At 36.9% G+C, this 22654-nt stretch overlaps 1 protein-coding gene across 6 annotated transcripts in view; it reads left to right on the plus strand.

The window, feature by feature from the left end:
- The window catches only part of Diaph2 (diaphanous related formin 2), an 809447-nt gene that overhangs the window by 35005 nt on the left and 751788 nt on the right, over positions 1–22654 (plus strand). For 4 of the 6 annotated variants that reach the window (XM_090326172.1, XM_090326173.1, XM_090326169.1 and 1 more), the window contains exon 2: positions 20902–20934. The exons of the other annotated variants lie outside the window; for them this stretch is intronic. In XM_090326172.1, the coding sequence (XP_090182298.1) occupies positions 20902–20934 (33 nt within the window). The remainder of the gene's footprint in view (positions 1–20901; positions 20935–22654) is intronic. 6 annotated transcript variants of the gene reach the window in all.

Below are 22654 nucleotides of genomic sequence, written 5' to 3' on the forward strand. Positions count from 1 at the left end.
ACGTAATGAGGCTGACTTGTTATTATGGTATCATATGGGGTATTCCTTTGTCCCATTGTTTCTCCTAGCATCAGTCACCTTTTTGATATATCCATAGTTTTTATTTTTCTAGAATGTACTATGTAGTTGCAATCTTGTAGGATTTTCAGACTTCTTTCTACTTAATGACATCACATCTAAAATTCCACTATATCTTTTCTTATCCCCCTCCCTCCCTCTCTCCTCCCTTCCTCTCTCTTCCCTCCACCTCCCTTTCTCCATCAACTCTCCCCCAACTCCCTCCATCCCTGCTCTCTCCTTCCCCCCTCCCTCCTCCCCTTTCTCCCCCCACACTTGTGAGACTTGAACTCTGTCCCTGAGCTCTTCAGCTCATATCTACTGCCCTATTCCTTGAACCACAGTGCTACTTCTGGTATTCTGATGGGTAATTGGAGATAAGTGTCTCTACTCTTTAATAACTGGACTGGATTTGAACCACAATCCTCAGATGCCAGCCTCCTGAGTAGCAAGGATTAGAGGTGTGAGCCACAGCTCCTGTCTTCTGGCTTTTTTTTTCTTCAAAAAAATTTTTATTGTGATTAATAGAAGGGTTATATTATATTCACCAGATAGAAGGTGCATAACTTCACAAACATTGATACCCTTTCTCATGACATGGTCCCAGTTTCCCTCCCACCCTCCCCCTGCTTATCTTGATTTCCCCATTCCATATCCATTTTCAAATAACCAATTAAGCTCATATAAAATATATCAGAACATGTGAAAGGGTATCAATGTATGTGAATTAATGCACCTTCTATCTGGCAAATATCATGTAACCCTTTTACTAATTACAATTAAAAAAAGAATGTAAAGGACCATTTGATGAAACCTTTAAAACTGTGAAAAAGGAAATTAAAGCAGAACCGAGGAAATGGAAAAACTTCCCATGCTCCTGGATTGGAAGAATCAAAATCGTGAAAATGACAATCTTGCCAAGGGTTATCTACAAATTCAACGCAATACCAATCAATGTCCCAATGTCATTCTTTAAACAAATAGAAGAGGCAATCAAAAATTTCATATGGAATAATAAAAGACCCCATATAGCAAAAACAATTCTTAGCAGAAAGAAAAAAGGCAGGCGGAATTTCAATACCAAACTTTAGACTCCATTTACAGAGCTCTAGTGACCAAAATAGGTGAGTACTGGCACAAGAACAGACCTGTAGACCAATGGAATAGAACTGAGGACCCAGATATTAACCCACAAACTCATGGCTACCTAATTTTTGATATGGGAGCTAAAAAAATAATATGAAAGAAAGACAGCCTCTTCAACAAGTGGTGCTGGCAGAACTGGTTAAGCATCTGTAGAAAATTAAGTTGGATTCTGGTGCGTGCGCGCACCAGTCTATAGCTCTGTTTTCTGAGTTCTAATAGCCTGGCCTTGGATTCTTTGTTCCTGAAAGCTTGGTGTGCGTAGAACTCTGCCTTTGATTTAAGGTCCTGGACTAAAATTTTCTCTCAAGGCTATGTAGGAGGATAAGTGTAATCCTGTGGCTCACATCATTTGTGCAAAATGTTTCAAATGTCATTGTCCTTTATAGCCTTCTAGTACCTACCTTCCCATTCTTTAAACTGTTTACTTTTTATTTGTTTCTTTTTTTGTTTGTTTTGGGTTAAATGGTACAATCCCACTGAATTGGAAGTCATAAGCTCAAGTTTAAGGAAACTAATGAAATAGATGGGGATTTTATACCCCCATTCTCTTTACTTTTCTCCTTCACCAGGACATCAGCTTAAACTAACTTGCTACACATTAATGAAATCCTCTTTACTTGCTTTCTTAGACACCACATATAATCTCTAGAAATTTAGAGGGGATCATCTATTCAGCAAAGATCTTAAGCTCTATTTTGTTCAATACTTTTGTGACAATTCCTTTACGTTTTCTTCTTTTTTAAATTGAGTGCAGTACATTCATATAAACTCAATACATATAGCTTCTCCTAACTTTCCAAACAGATTTTCTCTCTTAATTTTTTTCCTTCTGGTCATGTGATAATATCTAGTCCCTTCCTGTTGTTTGTTATGACATGCTGCTCAACCTTGCCACAAAAATTCCATCATTCCGGGTTTACATAGCAAACTCCTTAGCTCATAGGCATATAAACAAGCTCCAGAGAAGTCATCTCCTTATCCACAGTGAATACATTGGAATGGCCTCCAGTTGATGGCTGAATGCATAGAGCCCTATATAGATTCCCTCCCCCTCCCCTCTCTCTCTCTCTCTCTCTCTCTCTCTCTCTCTCTCTCTCTCTCTCTCTCTCTCTCTCTCTCTCCCTCCCTCCCTCCCTCCTCCCTCCCTCCCCCTCCCCCTCCCCCTGTCTCCCCCTCCCTTCTTCTTCCCTTCCTCCCTCCCTCCCCCCTCTCCCATACACACATTGTATATATGTCTACAATTTAAGGATAGTAAAAAATTAGCCATTTCTTTAAAAACTTTTTGATTGCGATTATAAAGGTGATGTTCAGAGGGGTTACAGTTACAGAATAATCCCTAATAAAATAGAAGAATATTTTAACAATGTGATACAACTTATAGGAATATGCCTGCCTGCCTGCCAGCCTGCCTGCCTGCCTGCCTTCCTTCCTTTGTCCTGGAATTCGGCCCCCTCCTCAATCCCTATTATACGAAGATTAGACTTCTTTGCTGCATCTGCTAGTTCCTGGAGCTCTCTCTGGTAGATTCTGACTGATTTTTCCAAGGTGGCGATTCTCTGTTCCAGCTCTTGTGTTTTGTCTTCCGTTTCTGATGTTCTATTCTCCATCTCTGTCAATCTGTTGCTTAATGCCTCCACTTTTACTTGAAGTGTGGACGCTGAGCTGATCATGTCTGCTCTGAGGGTATTAATCTTTTCTTCCGTTTCTCCTTTGAATTCGAGGAGCTCTTTGGACATTTCCTGCTTATGTTTCTGGAATTGTTTTTGTAATTCTGTTTTAATCTCTTTAGTCATGTTCACAATCATCTCGTTGAATAGGGTCAGGTTTTGTGTCTCTTCAGGTGTCATTTCTTGGGATGGTGACATCTCTCTTGTCCCTTCGCTCTTGTTGCCTTTTGGGCTTTGCGTGGGACTTTGATTATTTATGTATGTCGTGATTCTTCTCTGGGTTCCCCTCGGAATCGAGAACTGTTGTAGTTCGCTCTGTCGTCAGTAGGTAGCGGTCTTTGCTTGGATTGGGACCGTGGTTCTGGGAATATGTGAATACCTGTGGTTCTCAGCCAAATTGATTCCTCTGCTGACTATGTCAGAGTTTGCCATTTTTGTAGGTATTCGGTTGATTCCTCGAGACTGTGTGCTGCTGTACGACTAGCTCTCAGCCCAGCCAGTGGCCTCACAGTGGGCCGTGGGATGGATCTGCTAGCTCCGGTCTCAGGGTGCTGGGTGGATGGTTGGTTTTCCTGTGCTGCTTCTAGGGGCGGGCCCCGGCCATGGGTCTTGGGTTTGGGAGTTTCCAGGGGCTCTCAGCAGGACCTGCAGCTGTCTGCTCTGTTCCCAGGGGCGGGGCCCAGCTGAGGACTTGTGCTCAAAGGGCGGAGCCATGCCTTTCTGATTCTCAGAAGGCAAGCTTGGCTGCTGGTTGGCCCTTCAGTTCCCTGCTGCTTTGTCAGAGAGTCTGTGACTGGCGGGGGCGGGGGGCCCTTGGTGCTGTCTTGCTCAGGATTCCCAGCGGGAGAATGCCCAGCTCAGGATTTGAGGGGGACAGATGCTGGCTCCTATTGTCCCGCACACCCCACCCACTCTTGTAAGGCAGGGACACAGCGCTCCCCACTCTCCAGACCCCTCTGCAGCTGCTTTTCTTGACTCAGAGCTGGCACGGTGGGGGAGGGTTCCTTGCATTCCGAATTCTTTATCTGGATTTCTTTTCCAGTTTGGGTCCTTTTCCGTTGCTTCTTGAGTTTGTTGTTGTGGATTTCTTAAGGTAATTGATTCGTGGGACTCCCTGGTTCTCTCTTTTTGTGAGAGAGCTAGGCAGCGTCCCTATTGTCTCGGCGCCAACTTCCTCCCACCCTTGAAGGTAATTTTATGGACATGGGGATGTTAAGCCACATTTCTTATATTTGAAGGATTGTATGTGGGTTTTAAATATTTGACTTGGTTTCTCATTATGTATACTAGCATCAACCAGAAGGAAAATGCTAGTAGGAATATGCTGCTAAAATGTGGGAGGGGGTAACAATGTCAGAAAAGAAATGTACTCACTACCTTGCCTATGTAACTGTAACTCCTCTGTATAACACTCTGATAATAAAACTAAATTTAAAAACAAAAAGAACCTAAACCCAGATTATGCCGAAGAGCAAAGGAAACTGCTGTACTTTTCTTTGTGTCTCACATATACTTTGCTTTTATTTGTTCCTAGAAAACTCCTTTTGTCCCTCTAACTGACCCATCACTAACACTAACCCTAACCTGACCTAGAGAACTACCCCTAAGCCTAAACCTAATGTCCCATGAATGCTCTCAGGAAAACAAACATACTTGTTTTCTTTTTTCCTAACTTAAAAAGAATGATTTTTGTTCAAATAAATTTTGATGTTAACAACAAAAGAATATGCTGTTAGGGGTTTATCCTATGAATCAGTGCATGAATAATGGTGCATTGTCAGGGAAATTAAGATGTACATGTCTATTTTTCCTTCCTCCCTTCCCTCCCTCCCTCCCTCCCTCCCTCCCTCCCTCCCTCCCTCCCTTCCTTCCTTCCTTCCTTCCTTCCTTCCTTCCTTCCTTCCTTCCTTCCTTCCTTCCTTCCTTTTTTTTTGGGTTGATTGTGGGACTTGAACTCCTGGTCTGGGCACTGTCCCTGAGTTCTTCAGCTCAAGACTATCAATCTACCACTTGATCCACAGCACCACTTTGGGTTTTCTGGTGGTTAATTGGAGATAAGAGTCTCTTGGACTTTCATGCTCAGGCTGGCTTTGAAGCGTGCTCCTCAGATTTCAGCCTCCTGAGTACCTAGGATTACAGGAGTTCGTCAACGGCACCTTCCTAAGAAATGTGGCTTCTTGTGTAAGATTTAAGACAAATGTTATTGTTTTCAGACTACAGTTGACCAAATAAAACTATAGAGGGTGAAAGTACAGATAAGGCTGCATTACTGTGGATCATAGAAATATAAGAATCTTTCAGTTTATCATCTTTAATAAGCAACCCATCTCTTGTTACACAATGTTTAAGTGATTTTCATCCTTGAAGAAACGTACATTACATTGTGTAGTTTGAGATCATTTCATTAATATAACTTTGTATGTTTTTTTGAGATTCTTATGGGTTAGGCTGTCGGGGAGAACGGATGGTTGACAAATCTAATACATTTGTGTGTGGAGTGTTGTCATCAGTGGAATTTGGTAGAAAACTTCTCAGCAATTGACAGATTTGTCTTATGATAAATGTGCTTCTAGAGAGCCAGAAATAAACTACTCCATTAGACATGATCTTCTCATATATCGTCTGATCACATTCAATTTGATATCAATTCATGTCAAAAAGTTAGGGAAATTAATTCGTTATTTTTTCCCCAGATGAATAGTGACACTCAAGTATGATATTTCTTTTAAAGGGCTGTGCCTCCAGATAACTTTTTGTGAGGTCTGCTGTTTTCTGCATTCATCATTTTTGCTACTTTTATAAAGAACTAGTGTATCTTTGAAATAGCACAAGAATGTTTTAAAATTCTTAATTACAAAATGAATCTGTTACTAACTTAATGTCTTTAGACCTAAAGCATATAAAATATGGATACTTGAATATTTCATTAGTTTCCAGGAAAAAAATATTCTCAATCTTTTGTAAAAGGAGGATTTTTGCATACGTTTTTACTCTTTAAATAAATACGCTTATACTCTCATAATAACAATGATGTATTTCTTTGTGTTTTTGTAATTTTACATAAAACAGTTATTTTTCTATTTTTACTCAGCTAAAAATATTTGTGCATAAAATATAAAAATAGTAAATGAGAAAAATAAAACTATTATACAATATAAAAAAAGAAGCAATGCTTTTTTATTTGTTTTCGTTTTGAATTATTTTCTAACCAATTAAAACTCCACCTTACCTAAGAGGTGTATATATCAGGAAACTTTTTAGTACTTTATTATACACATGATCTCATTTTAACCTGGTTTTAACACATTCTTGGGTCATTTTGTCATGACACTTAATTTTTTTTTTTTTGCCAGTGCTGGGGTTGAATTCAGTCCTGGGCATGGTCCCTCAGCTTCTTTTTCTCAAGGCTAATGTTCTACGACTTGAGCCACAGCACTACTCGTGACTTATTTTTTCTTTCTGTTCATGAGGTACTGAGGAATCTAACCTAGGGCTTCATGCATCCTAGACAAACACTCTACCACTAAGCCACATTCCCAGCCTTCTGATGACTCTTAAGCCTAGGTTGTACCTTCTTGCTGAATCTCAGGGAAGCTTTTTGATAGAGCTGGGCCAAAGAAAATGAATTGTACATGGTTGGCAGTCTCCAAAGTTTATGTTGAAATTATCAAGTCCTTATAGGATTAAGCTAATATACTCTATTTTTATGTGGCTTGAACTATATTTAGTTACATAAATGTAGAATCGAGGATGGGGGAGGTGTTTAAATCTATGTTTTAAGATTTAATATGATGGGAGTACCTAAATTTCCTTGTTGCATAATTTAAATAAATACAATAGTTTGTGTGTATGTGTGTTTATTGATTTAGGCAAATTCAAACTGTACACTCAGTTTATGACAGGCCATAAACATTTCTTTCTTGACATTTTCCTTCTATATTTTTAATGCAAATGCCATCGAAAAAACTTGTGGTATACACTCATGAGAGTGCATTTACTGCTCACTGATTGTTTTGTATTTTACAGCCTGCTAGTCAAGGATTGACTAATGAATATCTGGAAAGATTTGTGTCTGAAAATAAGTTCAGTAACTTATATACACAAGTTGAACTATATTCACTGAGATCTCATAGGAAGCAATCTGGGAAGTACAGTAACCTTTGTGTTCCACAGCTGTAATGTTTACAATAAGCTATGTAAATGATATAAGATATCAAGTGTAAAACATTTTTTTTAATTTTCAAGTAAGGGAATAGAGGCATATGCCGAAATGCTTCTGTCTAAACCATGTGAGTTACATGGTATGTCACACATTTTGCTATTTATATTTAAAGTTACTTCCCTGCATAGCAGGGTGATAGAACAGGTTCTCCAATATAGGTTAAGGAACATTATATAACATGGTTTGGGTTATCCACTTTGTGCTTTATTTTGCTGATAAAAAAATGGGGATAATAATATCTACATTGCAGGTTTATTGTGAAGATTAAATCCAAACACTAGAAATAATGCTATGTACAGACTATTCAGTGAATCATAATTAGTAGCATTCATAAGCTAGTAATTTGTTCTTTTATATTGGCATACAAATTATGAATCAATTCCATTCCTTTCTTGGGGATAGCATTCACAATTTTGCAGTTCAAGAGTTTATCACTCATTTCTTTTGTGTGTGTGTGTGTGTGTGTGTGTGTGTGTGTGTGTGTGAGTGTGTGTGTTTCAGTTTGTCTTGTCTATATTGGGGCTTGAACTCAGGGCCTAGCCATTGTCCCTTTGCTTTTTACTCCAGGCTGGTACTGTAGCACTTGAGCCACAGCTCCACTTGTGAATATTTGCTGGTTAATAGTTCCCTTTTGTCCTTTCACTTCTGTCTTTTTTCTCTCTTGTTCCTTACCATAATCTGTCACTATCTGACTTGGTGCTGTTTAGCTGGAACAGTATGTGTAAATGAGGAAGGCTGAAACTGTGTTGGGGTGGCTACATTTGAAATAATTGACTCTACAAAAGCTTTTGAGTATGGCAAGTATGGACTTTAAAACAATGGGTCTTAGCCTGTTTTGAAGGAAAATAGGGGTCAATCATTACTCAGAGGTCATATTTAACCTATTCTGTAACAGATCTCAAATTATGGAAGACCCAGTCCCAATCTCAGGAAATTCATACCCTTTAGGGGAAATTATATACAGTGATAATGCTACAATCAAGGTTTCACTTAAGATCTTGGAAGTAATAAAATACAAATCCACCTGTTTTGTAGTGGGCATAAGTTTTTTAAAAGCATATAGGTCAGAAAAACACTACAGTTTCAGCCAGCTGGTGAATGGCACAGTTTCATAAGCTTTTTTTTTATTTGATTTTATTGTCAGAGGGATGTGCAGAGGGGTTACAGTTATAGATATAAGGTAGTGAATATATTTCTTGTTGGTCATTAATACCAGTGCCCCTGTTTTCCTCCCACTTTTCTTCTTCCTACCCCACCCAAGTCATAGAGTTCATTTCCAACATATTGTCTTATGTATATCGCTATTATGACAGCATAACATTTTAGTTATAAAATGACCATCCTTCCCTATGTGAGTAGCATTTTACATTTAGAAACTGTCTATGTGTTTATTTATACCTTCATTTCTGCATTTCATGAAAAAAATGACGATTTTAGCACATTCTATTGTGGTAGTAAAAAATGTGGTAAAAAAAAAAAAGCCAGAAGTGGAGCTGTGATTCAGATGGTAGAGCTGTAGCCTAGAATACCAAAATATCATGAATAGCGCCCAGGCCCAGAATTCAAACCCTTTTAAGAAAAAAAGATGTCATCTGGGCACCTGTGGCTTATGCCTATAATCTTTGCTACTCAGGAGACTGAGTGATAATCATGGTTTGAAGCCAGTAGAGAAAGTCTTCTTTATCTTCACTTAACCACCAAATAGTCACAAGTGATGCTGTGGCACAAGTTACAGAATTCCAGTCTTCAGTCAAAACGGTTAAGGGACAACACCTGAGTTCAAGCCAAGTACTAGGAGAGAGAAGAGGGAGAGGAAGGGGAGGTGGAGGGATAGAAAATATTAAATATATTACAATAAATAAATGCTCAGAATATTAAAACTGATTTAGGAAGGTATTTGTGTATAATTTTTAAAATTTTGATATTCAAGCTCAATGGATAATCTGAAAATCAATAGGTCTTTCAGTTTAGTGGATTAATTTTGTTTTTTTCTTTGTCGGTCATGGGGCTTGGACTCTGGGCCTGGGTGCAATGGCTGAACTCTTCAACTCAAGGCTACCACCTAACCCTTGAGCCACAGCAGCACTTCCAGCATTCTATTGCTTACTTGGAGATAAGAGCCTCCTTTGAACAATGATCCTCAGATCTCATCCTCCTGAGTGAATAGCTAGGATTACAGGTGTGAACCATCGTGCCCAATTTAGTGGATTGAATTTTGTATTTCAGCTCTTTAGCAAATTATCAGAAGCAATCTTTATGAAGGGATTTCAATCCCTAGAATACTTTCTTTTAACCAGAGGGTAAATTGTGTCCTGGTTCCCTGTGAAGATATCCAAAGAGTTGATCTAGAGTTAGGCTGTCCCCTCTGTTATGTTCAGAACTTCTACATTGAAATAAATATCCAGTTGCTTCCTCTGTCCCCGTGGGCATGATTGTGCGTGCAGCCTTGCCTGCAGAACAAAAAATCCAGGGGGTTAGGAGACATGTCTCAGATGATAGAGAAAGCCAATGAGGGAAAGTTTTAGATACCAATTTCGGGTTCCTGTTTCCAACACTCACACTCTCTCTCTCTCTCTCTCTCTCTCTCTCTCTCTCTCTCTCTCTCTCTCTCTCTCTCTCTCTCTCTCTCTCACACACACACACACACGTCACACGTCTGTGCTTTACACAGAGTCAGAATGTATATTTTGCATAGAACATGTTCTAAAAGAGGAGGGAGTTGGAATACTACTTACTGAGAGTGTGACTCTAAAGGTGCTTATTTTTGGAGGAGGGGGAATCATGGAGCTTGAACTTGAGTCCTAGTTTTTTTTTTCCCTGAGCTTCTTTGCTCAAGGCTAGTACTGTACATCTTTTACCCACAGCACCACTTCCGGTTTTCTGGTTGTTAATTGTAGATAGAGTCTCATAGACTTTACTGCCCTGGCTGGCTTGAATAATGATCCTATATCTCAATCCCTTGAGTAGCTAGGGTTCGTAGTGTGAGCCACCAGTGCCTAGCATAAAGGTATTTTGTACATTAAAAAATTCATATTTTAGAGCTAACTGGCAACACAGACATCACTGAGAACATTGGTTTTGCACGAAAAGGTAGTGGCAAAGCTAGCCCCATATGCCATGTTAGTGTAGGTCTATATATGTCAAACTTCTTTAATATTGGTCATGGTCTTTAAATAGGTTATTTTGTGTAGAGTAGGTAAGTGTAATATTACTAGTGTATAGAATATTAGTGGAAGAGAAGTTTAGAAATGTAAAATCTTGACTATCATTCTGGTGTCAGTTTATTAATTTGGGGCTAAAATTCGTTATAACATAGCAAGAAAAATTCTATAAATGTTTAAGCACATCTATAGATGTATTTCAATGAGCTCCTTGACTATAAATCATTCTGTCAGTTGCATAGTAACATTTAAATTCAAGCTTGCTAAGCCCTAATTGGCCAAACAGTTATAAAACCAAATTACTCAGCAGTGAAGAAAATAGTAACTTTGACAAACACTGTTAAAGTAAGTACAACTTTTCAAATGAATCTTGCAGAACTCAGTCTTTCTCTTTTCCTCAAAGAAGATCACTGATACATACTGAGTGTTATTGGCAAGTTTAAAATACTGAAGTGTTATGTGCAGAGATGTAATATATATGTGTCATGAGTTTTCAGGAGCCCCTATGAAACCACTTGATTTTGCTGGTTGGCAGTCTTTGTTAGCATCAGCATAGTCAAAGAATTGTAAGACAGGTTAATAGCTACTACATATTTTCTGGCTTTATGCAAAGTGTAATCTATATATTGATGTGTAAGACATAGTATTGTTCAAATGTGTAGGTGAAAAGAGTGTGCTTTCTACTTCAAATTATAGGAGTTACATCTGTAATCCTATCTACTAAAGAGGCTGAGATCTGAGGATCACTGTTTGAAAGCAGCCCAGGCTGGAAACTCTGCAAGACTTTAATCTTCAATTAAAAAAAAAAAGCCAGAGCCAGGTGCAGTGGCTCAAGCCTGTAATCCTAGCTATTCAGGAGGCTGAGATCTGAGAATCAAGGTTCAAAGCCAACCCAGGCACAAAAAGACCTGAGATTCTTACCTCCAGTTAACCTCTAGAAAATGGGGAAGTGGGGCTTGGCTCAAGAGTAGGGTGATAGCCTTGAGCTGAAGAGCTAAGGGACAGCGCTCAGGACAAGTTCAAGCCCCATGGACCACCAAAAACAATCCAGAAATAGTGCTGTGTTCAAGCGATAGAATGATAATCCTGAGCACAGAGAGACTCAGGGATAGTGCCCAGGTCCTGAGTTCAAAGCCCTAAGACTAGGGAATTTTTTTTTTTCAATCATGTAATGAGTAGGGATTTTTGAGTTAGGTTTTTTACTCATAGCTATTTGTTTTTGATTTTTGTAACTGATATGGTAAGTATATGTATCACATGCAATGTAGACCTAGCCATAAGTACAAACTTTTTTGTAGTCCTTTTCCTCCTCTGTTGGTCAAATACATAGTCAATCAGGAAAATCAGAGAATTAAAAGTAGATGAACTTGGAGATCTAACAGAATAAAAAAAATCTGCCTCTGCCTAAAATAAAAAAGTCAAATACCTAAAAAAATCTGTTAATTTTTTATGGTTATGTTAGCAATACACAATGGCATAAATGACCTTTTTTATTTCTGAAATAAATGTATTCACTGTTATTTTGACAAAATTGCATCACTATCTCAGGAAAGAATTGTTTAATCAAATTGAGATCAAGTGAATAAAACAAAGCAAAATAAAATTAAGGGACACCATGGGACCAAAACATTTTGACAGAGTTATTATTACCCAGTATAGAATCTGAGCTCCATTTTGGGCAAAATGTAGTTTTCACAATTTAATACTCTTTCTTGGTTAATACCATTATTTTGGAAAATCCCTTTGTAAGCTTTCTAAAAACTAAAATCATCTTGCTTATCAAAATCACAGTTTGCTTACGCTTTAAAAAATGAAATATATCAAAATATTTGTTTGCTTTAAAAGTTGTTACTTTGGGAATCCAAGAAAGCCTGAGATGCTTTGTTTGGGGGGAGTGTTGTCTACTTATATTTTGGAAAACATTTTTTTATGAGTTAGGCCTTTTTATCCATGTGTCAGAAGAGTTAAGTATCTCTTCTATCCATAACTTTTAGATGTGATTCTACCCTAAGGTAGGAGTTGGTAGCATATTCATAAATATCAGTTATAAGCACTGACTTTGAAATTAACTGAAATTGTTGGTTTTTCTTCTGCAAAAACTATGTTACAATAATAACTGTATTCACAATTCAGGTATAATTTTCAGTTTTAGGTGCTTCATACTCCTGAATTTTTAAAGGAGTGAATCATTTTGTTTTGTCAGATTAATTTTGCAGCCACATCAGAAAACTAAATGATGTGGTTATTTATAAAAGCTACTTGAAGTAGATACATGGCAAGTCACTGTGAGGTGAAGTATCTCCAGAGTAATAATCATAGCCATTTAGAGGTTATTTGTGTGTTGGAAAAATAGTAATCAAAACCACATATATTTAAATTACTCTATTTAATACAAACAACAATCATATGTCTGGGTATATTGCTTCAACAACAAGGGTAATTTTAAAGAAAATTACATATAGTAACAGCCTTTTCTATTCTTATTGCCACCATCCTAATCTGAGACCTGATCATCTCACAACTAGATCACATTTTCTTTCTGTCTCTCTGCTCCTAGCCCCAATTTCATCAATCATCACATACTCGAATGCTTGTGCCATGCTAGAAACAGTTCAAAAATGGGAGAGCATAGTGGGAGGTGGCAGGGAAACTGGTAATTATGGCAGAAACTTTGAATTCAAACCCTCCAGAAACTGAGACAGGAGGAGCATGCTAACTTTGAGTCCAACCTGGGATCCTCAGTGAGAATGGTCTAAATAACCAGCAACCTTCTCCTATACCTCCAAAAAAGGCAGCGGAAGGGAGAGAGTCTCAAAGACCAAGATTGAGGGGAGGGGGGAAACTCAGCTTACTTTTCACTACAGAATTTTGAATGTAGTTAGCAATTATAGACCCTGGGGTCTGGTCAGACCTAAATGCTAATCAAAATGCAAATATAAAATCAAACCGTGCCTTCTCCTATTTAAATGAAACCACCTTAAAGCTTTGAAAGATATTTGATAAAAGAAATGCTCAGTAGAGTAATTGTTGCCCTTAAGGTACTGTGTTATCTCATCTCTTTTGCTGTCCCTTTGTTATCTCATATTGTTAAAGTATTTCACCTTGTTATCTGATATATTGGATATATGTGTATTTGGTTATTTGAAATTGGATAGGGAGGGGAGGAAAACAAGATGAGGGGTGCGGGTGGGGATAGGGAAAGGGGGACCAAGACATGAGAAAGGGTATCAATGTATGTGAAGTAATGCACCCGCTGTCTGGTGAATATAATGTAACCCTTCTATTAATTAAAATAAAATATATGAAAAATAAAGAAAAAAAGAGAAATGATCAGTAAAAATTGCAACAATTTTTGTTTTGTGTCCTGCTATTCAGTCCAGAATATTACAGGCCTATACCTCTCTTTTGAAATTCTAAAATCAGAAAGCTTGCAAAATAGACTGTAATTATTTGGCCACAAACTGGCATTCTTGAAGCTGTGTGTAGTCTTGATTGATCTTGTTTTGTGGAACATTCATGTTTTTCTGCTAACCATGAATGTATTTGAATCAATATGCAATGCTGTAGTCTACCAATTACATTTTGTAGTGTATGGTGCACAGATCATAATCATTTCAAAATCATGAAAGCGTCTCAATTTTAAAACTCATCTTTCTTCAAGTGTTTCAGGTAAAAGATAATGAACCTGTACCACCTAAATTCAGCTCCTTAAAACCTTCCTTATGCCTGTCTGAGAAACAGAAAATCAGTACACCAGTGGCGTGAAATCTAGTGGTTTGTCAAGGCTGCTTCTAAACTGACTCAACGAACATACTCAAGTTTAATACTTTCCTACTTACACCCTTTGTTTAATCAGTCTATCCTCTCAACTTCCTCAAACTAAAAGGGTGAAAGGACTCTTACACTGACTTCCCTTTTTGCCTCTTTCTCCCTATTTCTAACCAAAAATCAGGGCACTGTTCTTACACAGTTTCTCAATGAAGTTCTCCTATGTTTCTTCCTTGAATTTTATGGTATCTAAATGAATTTTTTTCACCAAATAGTTGAGTAGGTATTATATACCAACTATTGTTCTAAGTGTCAGAGGTCAGAAAATTGAATAATACAGTTAAGGTGATAGAATTTGTTCTCTTGAAACTAAGCCACAAAAAAACAAGGTTTTTTTCAGATAGGGGTTGATGCTATGAGTTTCGTAATACTGAACAATGTAAATGAAGACTGGGGAGCAAGGAAACAACAAAATCATAGAAATTCATAATTTAGCGTTTTATTACCTACTTTTCTTTCCTTTTCTATTTCTGTTTTTTTGTTTTCTTATGATTAATTGGAGAAAAAGTCTCATAGACTCCCCTACCCTTAGCTGGCTTCAAACCATAATCCCAAGATCTCAGCCTCCTAAATGGCACAAATATGGATGTGAGCCACCACTGCCTGGCTATTTGTTGGTCATTAGTTTTCAGTCCCTTGTTAGATTATCAGTAACTTAAGTGAAGAATCCAACCTTCACCCCTTTCTGCTATCTTGGGCTGACAGTAAAATGGGCACTTGCTTGTGGGTTGGTTCCTTCCTTCCTTCCTTCCTTCCTTCCTTCCTTCCTTCCTTCCTTCTTCCTTCCTCCTCCTCCTCCTCCTTCTTCCTTCTTCCTTCTTCCTCCTTCTTCCTCTTTCTTCCTCCTTCTTCCTCCTTCTTCCTCCTCCTCCTCCTCCTCCTCCTTTCTCCTTCTTCGTGTAAAAGTTATTTATCAACTATTGAGTCCCACTTGACTAACCTTCTGGTTTGAAACATTTGTATTTGAGAAAGCTAGTTTTTTTTCCTCCCTCTTGTTCTCTATTACTTGACTAAGAAAGAGCTTTCCTGCCCAAACATTTTTATTCTACTTGAAATGGGTTTGTACAAAGCAAATATACATTTTTATATCGGAAGAAGCCACTACAAGTTAAAAGCTTGATTATTCCCACAGTTGTGTTTGATACTGTACTAAGGTGTACTAAGTGACACCTTCCACATCACTACTGTGAAATTATTTAGAAGAGTTTAGCAGCAGTCATATATTTTCTGAACTGTTTTCATAGACTGCTGGTTTCTAACACCACGATCAACCCTCATAACATTCAAGTTTGTAGCAAGACAGTTCATTCAATATTGAGCATATCTTTTTAGGATAGATTTTAAAAAACAAAAACAATACTAATGCAGTTCATTAACATTCCCTTGCTTCTGAAAAAGAACTGAACCTCTGTACTGTGATGCCATATTTAATCTCTTGAACATACATATTTTGTTCTTTATCAATTTTTTGCCAGTCCTGGACATGAACTCATGGCCTGAGCACTGCCTTTGGGCTTTTACCTCAAGGGTAGTATTCTACCACTTGAGCCTCAGCACCACTTCCGGCTTTTTTCCATGCATGTGGTACTGGGGAATTGAATCCCGGTCTTTGTGCATGCTAGACAAGCACTCTACCACTAGGCCAAACTCTCAGCCCCATTCTTTATCAATTTTAAGGGCATTTTGAGAACAAAGTTCACAATGGTAGTTTTTCCCATCATAGGGAAGTTGGAAAAGATTTTGATGTGTGATAAACAAAACTATTTGCTGAGTTAAAAATTGAAGTTTGATTTGGCAGTATTTCTGAGATGATATGCTTATAGTTAACAAAACTACAAAAGCCTTGTTCTCCTAAAATAATAAAGTGAATACTTCAAAATAGGAGCAAAGAGCAGAAAAAGATAGAGAATTGGAGTTTAGTTTCATCTTCAAAAATGGGGTTTTGATCTTTGAGGGCAGGGTCTTTATATTGCCATTCCTAACACCCCATTAATTGATCTGGTTTTTGTTAATAAGTGCTAATTGTGATTGAGGATCATAGTTCCTCAGATGATATGTGAGTATCTGAAAATGTTCCTTACTGTTAGAAAGGAGATCGAAGAGTGTTTGGGGGTAATTTGAAATACAGTCAATATTTGATTGTGAAAGCTCAAATTTGTTTTCCTCCTGTCATTTTAGAAGCAACACTTCTACACTGAGCTCAGTTTGAAATGTCAGATTATAGATACTTTTCTTGGTGAGATAAACACACTTGAGAGACATTCAGCTGACACAAACTTTTAAAATAAAATATTTCACACCTTAGTGACCAGGCAGATGGTTGAATTGTCTTGATTGGTCTTATTGGTTTTGATGGTACTGTGTACAGCACTGGGAATTTGGAGGGTAAGTCTTTGGATCCTATTTCTTTCTGTGACAACCATGTCATTCTGAGAAATCAAAATCTTGAATCAATGGTTGGTATTTGTCATTGTCCTTCAAATTCTAAGTTTGGAAAATGTTTGGAGGTCACAAAATCTTTTCTAGTGAACTTTTTTTCATTCCTTTGTTCTTCAATTACACTGCAATTCTGTGAAGGAGGAAAGCATGCTCACTTTGTTTACCCTTTGTAATTTTCGTGCCCAGCCATTGGATAGATACATAGTAGCTGCTCAAATTGAGCAGTTCAATTGAGTTTAATGCATTTTTATATGTCTTATTGCCCCATTCCTCTTGGAGATTAAGATGCTTAAAGCTAGGTAAATAATTGACCATTCATCTTTGTTGTAATTGCCAAGGTAATGATTTCCTTTTAAAAGAAAATTGTTAAACACTGAGCATGAGTTTTTCAGTTGATGGAGAGGCATTTGTATTATATACAATGTAGTTGTCCAATTTGTGTGGCACTACAGTAATTGTACAATATTTATAAACATTGTATTACCATATAACATTAGCCATTAGAGAGTTGAATCTTTACATCTTGCTGTTTTTGTTAATTTCTGCCTGAGTGAGAAAATTAAAACTTAATTTTCTTGCAATAATGATCAGTTGCATTGCAATCAGAATTTTAGTATTATAGTTTGTAAGTCAGCCATTTCTCTTATTCTTAAGGGTTTGAGACTCTAAAGTGATAATTTTATGCTTCTACAATACTTACATAATACTGTACCAATTTTATTTAGTATGGCTGATCATAAATGAAGTTTAATAAACTCCGATTGGTTGACTAATGCACAATCTGTTTGCATTACTAAACTTGATTTTTTTAAAAACTTGATTTTAATGTAAATATATGGTCACTATACTTATTGGTGCAATATGCCCTCAATTGGCATGACCATTGTTGTTAGAGTTAAAAAAACTTTACTAAAATGATTTTAACCATTGCTTTTAATACAAGTGTTTGATTTTAATAAAGATTCTTTTGGTCACCTTTGCATTTTTCAAACATTTTTAATATTTTTTCTACTTTTTAAACTCCTTAGTAGGTTCATAGTTTGTCAGCAGGAGTAAAAAATAGTATTTAATTCTTTGTAGTCTTAGAGATGCATATAGCTATAGGTAGCTAATGTTTAACCTGAAAAAACAAAATTATTAAGGAAATGTATTTTATTTTAATTTAATTTAATTTTATTGGTGTGAGAGATTGATTCTAGGCCCTTGTACATACTATGCAAGTAAGGCACTGAATATTTATGAATGGGAATATGATATTAGTAGTCTTTATTGAGCTTCAGTGGCCCATTCAGTATTCTTAAGTATTAGAGGTATACCCCAGAAACAAACATAAAAAATCCTGGTCTTTGTATAGCTCCTACTTTTAACAAGTAAAACTGACAATAAACTTAACACGTTTGACATGTTAAGTTCTGTTTGAAGAGCACTATCAATCAGCTCAGACGTGGTAGGGATGTGTGGAGGAAACCCATGTTTCTTCTTGTTTCATATTTGATCTCACTAAGCAAAACCCTGTAGGGGGTGAGGGAGGAAGTTATATGGATAATAAGAAAGGACATTCTAGGCTTAGGGAAAAGCCAAGTGTCTGTGGTTGCCAGTGTATTTGGGAGCAATTAGGGAATCAGTATGAAAATGAGGACAAATGTGTCCAGGTTGATTGTAAGCCATACAGCCTTGAAGGCCCTTGTAACCATATTAACTTGTATAGGAAGTGTAAATAAAGAGCTATTGCAGGGTTTTAATTCAAGGACTGATCTGACTTTGGTTTTCAATTGTCTCTTCTGAGTTTGTTATGATCAAGATTTAACTATAGGGCTGTGAATGTGGAAGCTGAGAGACAGGCTGAGAGGTTGCTACACAAATGAACATTTTTGAACTTGATTCTTTTTTGGGGGGGCGGGTGGCAGTTGTAGAAAGATTTTCATTTGGACTGGACTGCTACCTGCTTGGCTATAGGGAATGAAGGAGACCAGGAACATAGAAATTTTAAGTATAGTCAAATGGAATGCATGTGGTACCATTTATGTACATACTACTTTCTTTTTTATAGAATGAAAGGTTTGTCCATGTTATCTCAAATTCCATCCAGTTGAACTTGTCCATGCTGTGTGGTTTAATGTGTCCCAAAGTATGTTAATTCCAAAAAAGATGGAAATATTGGAGAGAGAAAATTGGAGTTTCTCTCCATAGAATGAGGTACATTTATTGCTAGCAATCTCCACCCTTCCCCCACCTTGGTTTTTCTCCTACAATTAAATTGTCAAGATGCATTTGAGTGAGATGTAGGTTTGAAATAATTCTGACATATAGGTTTGAATTTTTCCTGATGTATGTGTACCTTAACTTAGGGGATTTGGATAAATCAAATCACATTTCCCTCTAATTCATTTTCCTGCTTTGGAAATACATATGTTTCCAATCTTGAATCATAACCCCAAATGATGGGAAAAAAGGGAAGTTGGAGTTGCTCAAATAATGATATAATCTGTCTCAAAAACTCAGGTGGACAGGCCCATGTCTGGATAGTAGTTGGATCACTTCAGGCCCTCTTGATACTTTGCTATTATTTTTTCTCTGATTCTGTATCATAAGAAACCATGAAGCTTGTTGTGGCACATAAGGGTTTTGTGGAACAACCAAAGACACTGAAGAGAAAATAGGTGTAGAAGAAAGCCCTAGGGGGGAGCTCATCTTTCTTAAAATGGCTTCAGTTCTGATATAAATAGCCCTCCACTGCCTTTTCTTTTGGTCTAGCAGTAAAGAGTGATTGGGAATTGTGTTGGAAACATGGTATAGGTTAGGATTTCAGGTCTCTGAGGGAATTGGTCATTTGAATATAATTTCCCAAGATCCTGACATCAAGCAGATCTCCCTATGTGTGTCTCCAGTGAAAAGGTTATTTTTCTTAGTAAAAAGGGGCACAAACACATTACTTATCTACTTTTTTTTTGCCAGTCTTGGGGCTCGAAATCAGGGTCTGGGCTCTGTCCTTGAGCTTCTTTTTGCTCAAGGCTAGCACTCTACCACTTGAATCAAAGTGCCATTTCCAGCCTTTTCAGTGTATATTTTACCAAGGAATTGAACCCAAGGCTTTGTGCATGCTAGACAAGCACTCTACTGCTAGCCCCTACTCCCGAATCCTACCTATCTACTTTTTAAAGAAATTAATGTATGAGAGAGATAGAAGATTACAATTAATTCCTAACAGATAATTTTTCAATGTCTGGCTATTTTCCTAATCTCAGCTATTAGCTGACACTGTACTATATGATCATGCTGCATAGCAATTTTCAGTCAACCATGGGATGATGTGTATGACACAGTGGGCCCATAACATTGTATCACATCTTAGTTTAAGTATGTTCTGTGATGATATAATAATGAAATCGCTGTTGATGCATTTCCCTGAACATATGCCACTGATTTTATTAGAAGCACATTTGTACTTTAGTAGGACTCTTGTGTTGTAGGCTTGTGTATGAATGGCTTTAGTTGAGTTTAGTTTTGTTGTGTTATAGTTCTCCAAGTAGTGATATCCAGTTATGTTAGTTATGAGTCATTAATGTGATCGTTTTCTAATTTCTACACATTTAGTAACAAGAATATACCATTTTCACACATTCTTGGTACAGTAGTAGGAAGTAGAAGGCCATATCCAAAATACTGAGAGATTTTGAGAAACTGACATATTAAAGGAATGACAACATTTGGTTTTGTTACTGTTAAATATGACATTTTCCTCATTCACGTTTTGTTCTTAAAAATTAGGTGTCATTAAAACACAATATTTTGGGAATGGGAGTTGGTCATGGGTCTTGAACTCAGGACCTGGGCCCTGTCCCTGAGCAATTCAGCTGAAGGCTAGCGCTCTATTCTGTAATCCATAGCGCCATTTCTGGTTTCTGGTAGTTAATTGGAGATCAAAGTCTCATGAACTTTCATGTGTGGGCTGCCTTTGAACCGTGATCCTCAGATCTCAGCCTTCTGATTAGCTGGATTACAGGCATGAGCCACCGGTGCCAGGCTAAAACATGATTATTTATTTTAAAATTTTGAAAAAAATCCCTAGAAGGGCCTATGATTTTTGTTGTATCTTTGATGTTTGAATATGGTGATATTTGATCCAGTTCCAGCTTTAGGATCTTGGCGGCTATATTTAATAACAAATAATATACCCCCCTTTTCTCTGAAATTTACTTTTAGTCTCTAAATTAGTTTGTTTCTTTGATAAAGGATTTATTACTTATGTGTTAAACTTCTTAATTATTTTTGAGTATTTAAGTTGAGAAAGTAAAAATAGCTATTATTATTTTGTTGTTTGATTTATGAATTTCTTTTTAATCTGACTGGTATTTCTTTTTATTTCCTTTTGGCAAAATAGAACATTCAAATAAAAACTTTGGCAGACGATATGGTAAGGTGTACTTAGAAGCATGTTATATTATCTATGCATGTTACTTTTTAAAAATTGGTGGACATTCAAGCATTGAGATATGTAACACATAATGATGTTTAGACATTTTCAAGACATAGTAGAAGGGAGTAGTTGTGAAGAGAATGACTAATTTTTTGAATATTACTCTATCTTGTTTAACAAAATTTTATTATCATTATTCTGGTTTATACCACACCATATTTTAATTTCTGGAAATACACTCTAGATATTGTTAAAATTTTGTTTTCTTTTTGGATAGCCACATAACTTAAATACTAAACATTGATCCTAGAAAAAGTTAATTTTTTTGAAAAAATTAATTTTAAAAGGAAAGCAACCTAAGTCTATGATGTTATTCACATATATGCTATGGAATTTAAAAACTTAAAAGAATTTTCAGGTTGACTCTATCACAGTAAAACTGACTTACAGTGATAGGCCCAACACTTAAACATGCCTTTTAAAGCTACATTTGAAACACTATATTTAATGTCATATTTTTGTGTGTGAATGAAATTATCTATCTACAAATAATGTAATATTGTGTTACTGCTCTATGAAGATGAAAACATGTGGCTTCACTCTACATTCCTTCCAAGATATAACTGAAATCAAAAGCCAGTTCTTTTGGGACCTAGTGAAATTTCAAATCTATATGTTAGTGATTCTGTTACTCAAAACTACCAATGCAAAAAATAAATATTAAGTGGGGCCAGGAGTTTGGCCTAATGGTAACAGTGCTTGCTTAGCATGCAGGAAAACCTGGGTTCAATTCCTTGGTACCACATACATAGAAAAAACCAGAAGTGGTGCTGTGGATCAAGTGGTAGAGCACTAGTCCTTGAGAAATTCCAAGAGCAGTGCCCAGGCCCTGAGTTCAAGCCCCGGTACTGGCTAAAAAAAATAAGTTAATATTAAGTGGTATTAATGGAAGGTAAAGGGAGGAGATCTGTTAATTTAAGGGTCAGTTGCATATTTAAATGCTTTTATGTCTACCATTTCCTTAGGTAGAATTTGATTCAGTTAATTTGGGATTACATATTTTTTTTCAAGAGTTTACTGAAGGTGTACGACATATATAAACCAAACTAATTTTCCTTTGATTTTTTCATACAAACTGACAAACTACTACTTATGACATTTGAGGAATGCTTTTCACCCCTAGCCTTCTCAGGCTGAAGCTATTTCACTGTCGCCTTGTAGAGCATCCTCAAAGAAAATTTGAGAATATCGTTCCAAGTAATTTGAAGAAATGACTCTTAAGTTAATGTGAAAATACTGAGACTGGAACTAAAGACTCATCAGTTTAATTGAGTCTCTTTTTCCATGTAACATTGGGAGTTGGTCTAGCCAATTTCTTGTGTTTCTTCCAAACTCTACACTATTATAGTTTATATAACACCTTTGTCAGCAACCACTTGCTTACATTATTTTGTAATCCTAAATAAGCTGCTTATATTTCTTTCAAAGCATATACCTTTTAGTTTAAACAATTGTTTTTTGCATTGATAAAATATTGAAGATTTCATGAGGGTCAAGGTAATTTCACATAAATGGTGATAATTATGCCTGTGATGTTTTTTGTATGGTTGAAGTAATGGGTAATGGTAAGGTCACTGGTGACATATATGGCAGTGGCTATGCAATGTCCTTGTAGCTAACATTCCTGCTTGTCTGTCATGAGCTGAGGGGATGCATG

The sequence above is a fragment of the Megascapheus bottae genome, chromosome X (genome assembly GCF_031878675.1).
Source record: "Megascapheus bottae isolate mThoBot1 chromosome X, mThoBot2.hap1, whole genome shotgun sequence".
Taxonomy (NCBI): domain Eukaryota; kingdom Metazoa; phylum Chordata; class Mammalia; order Rodentia; family Geomyidae; genus Megascapheus; species Megascapheus bottae.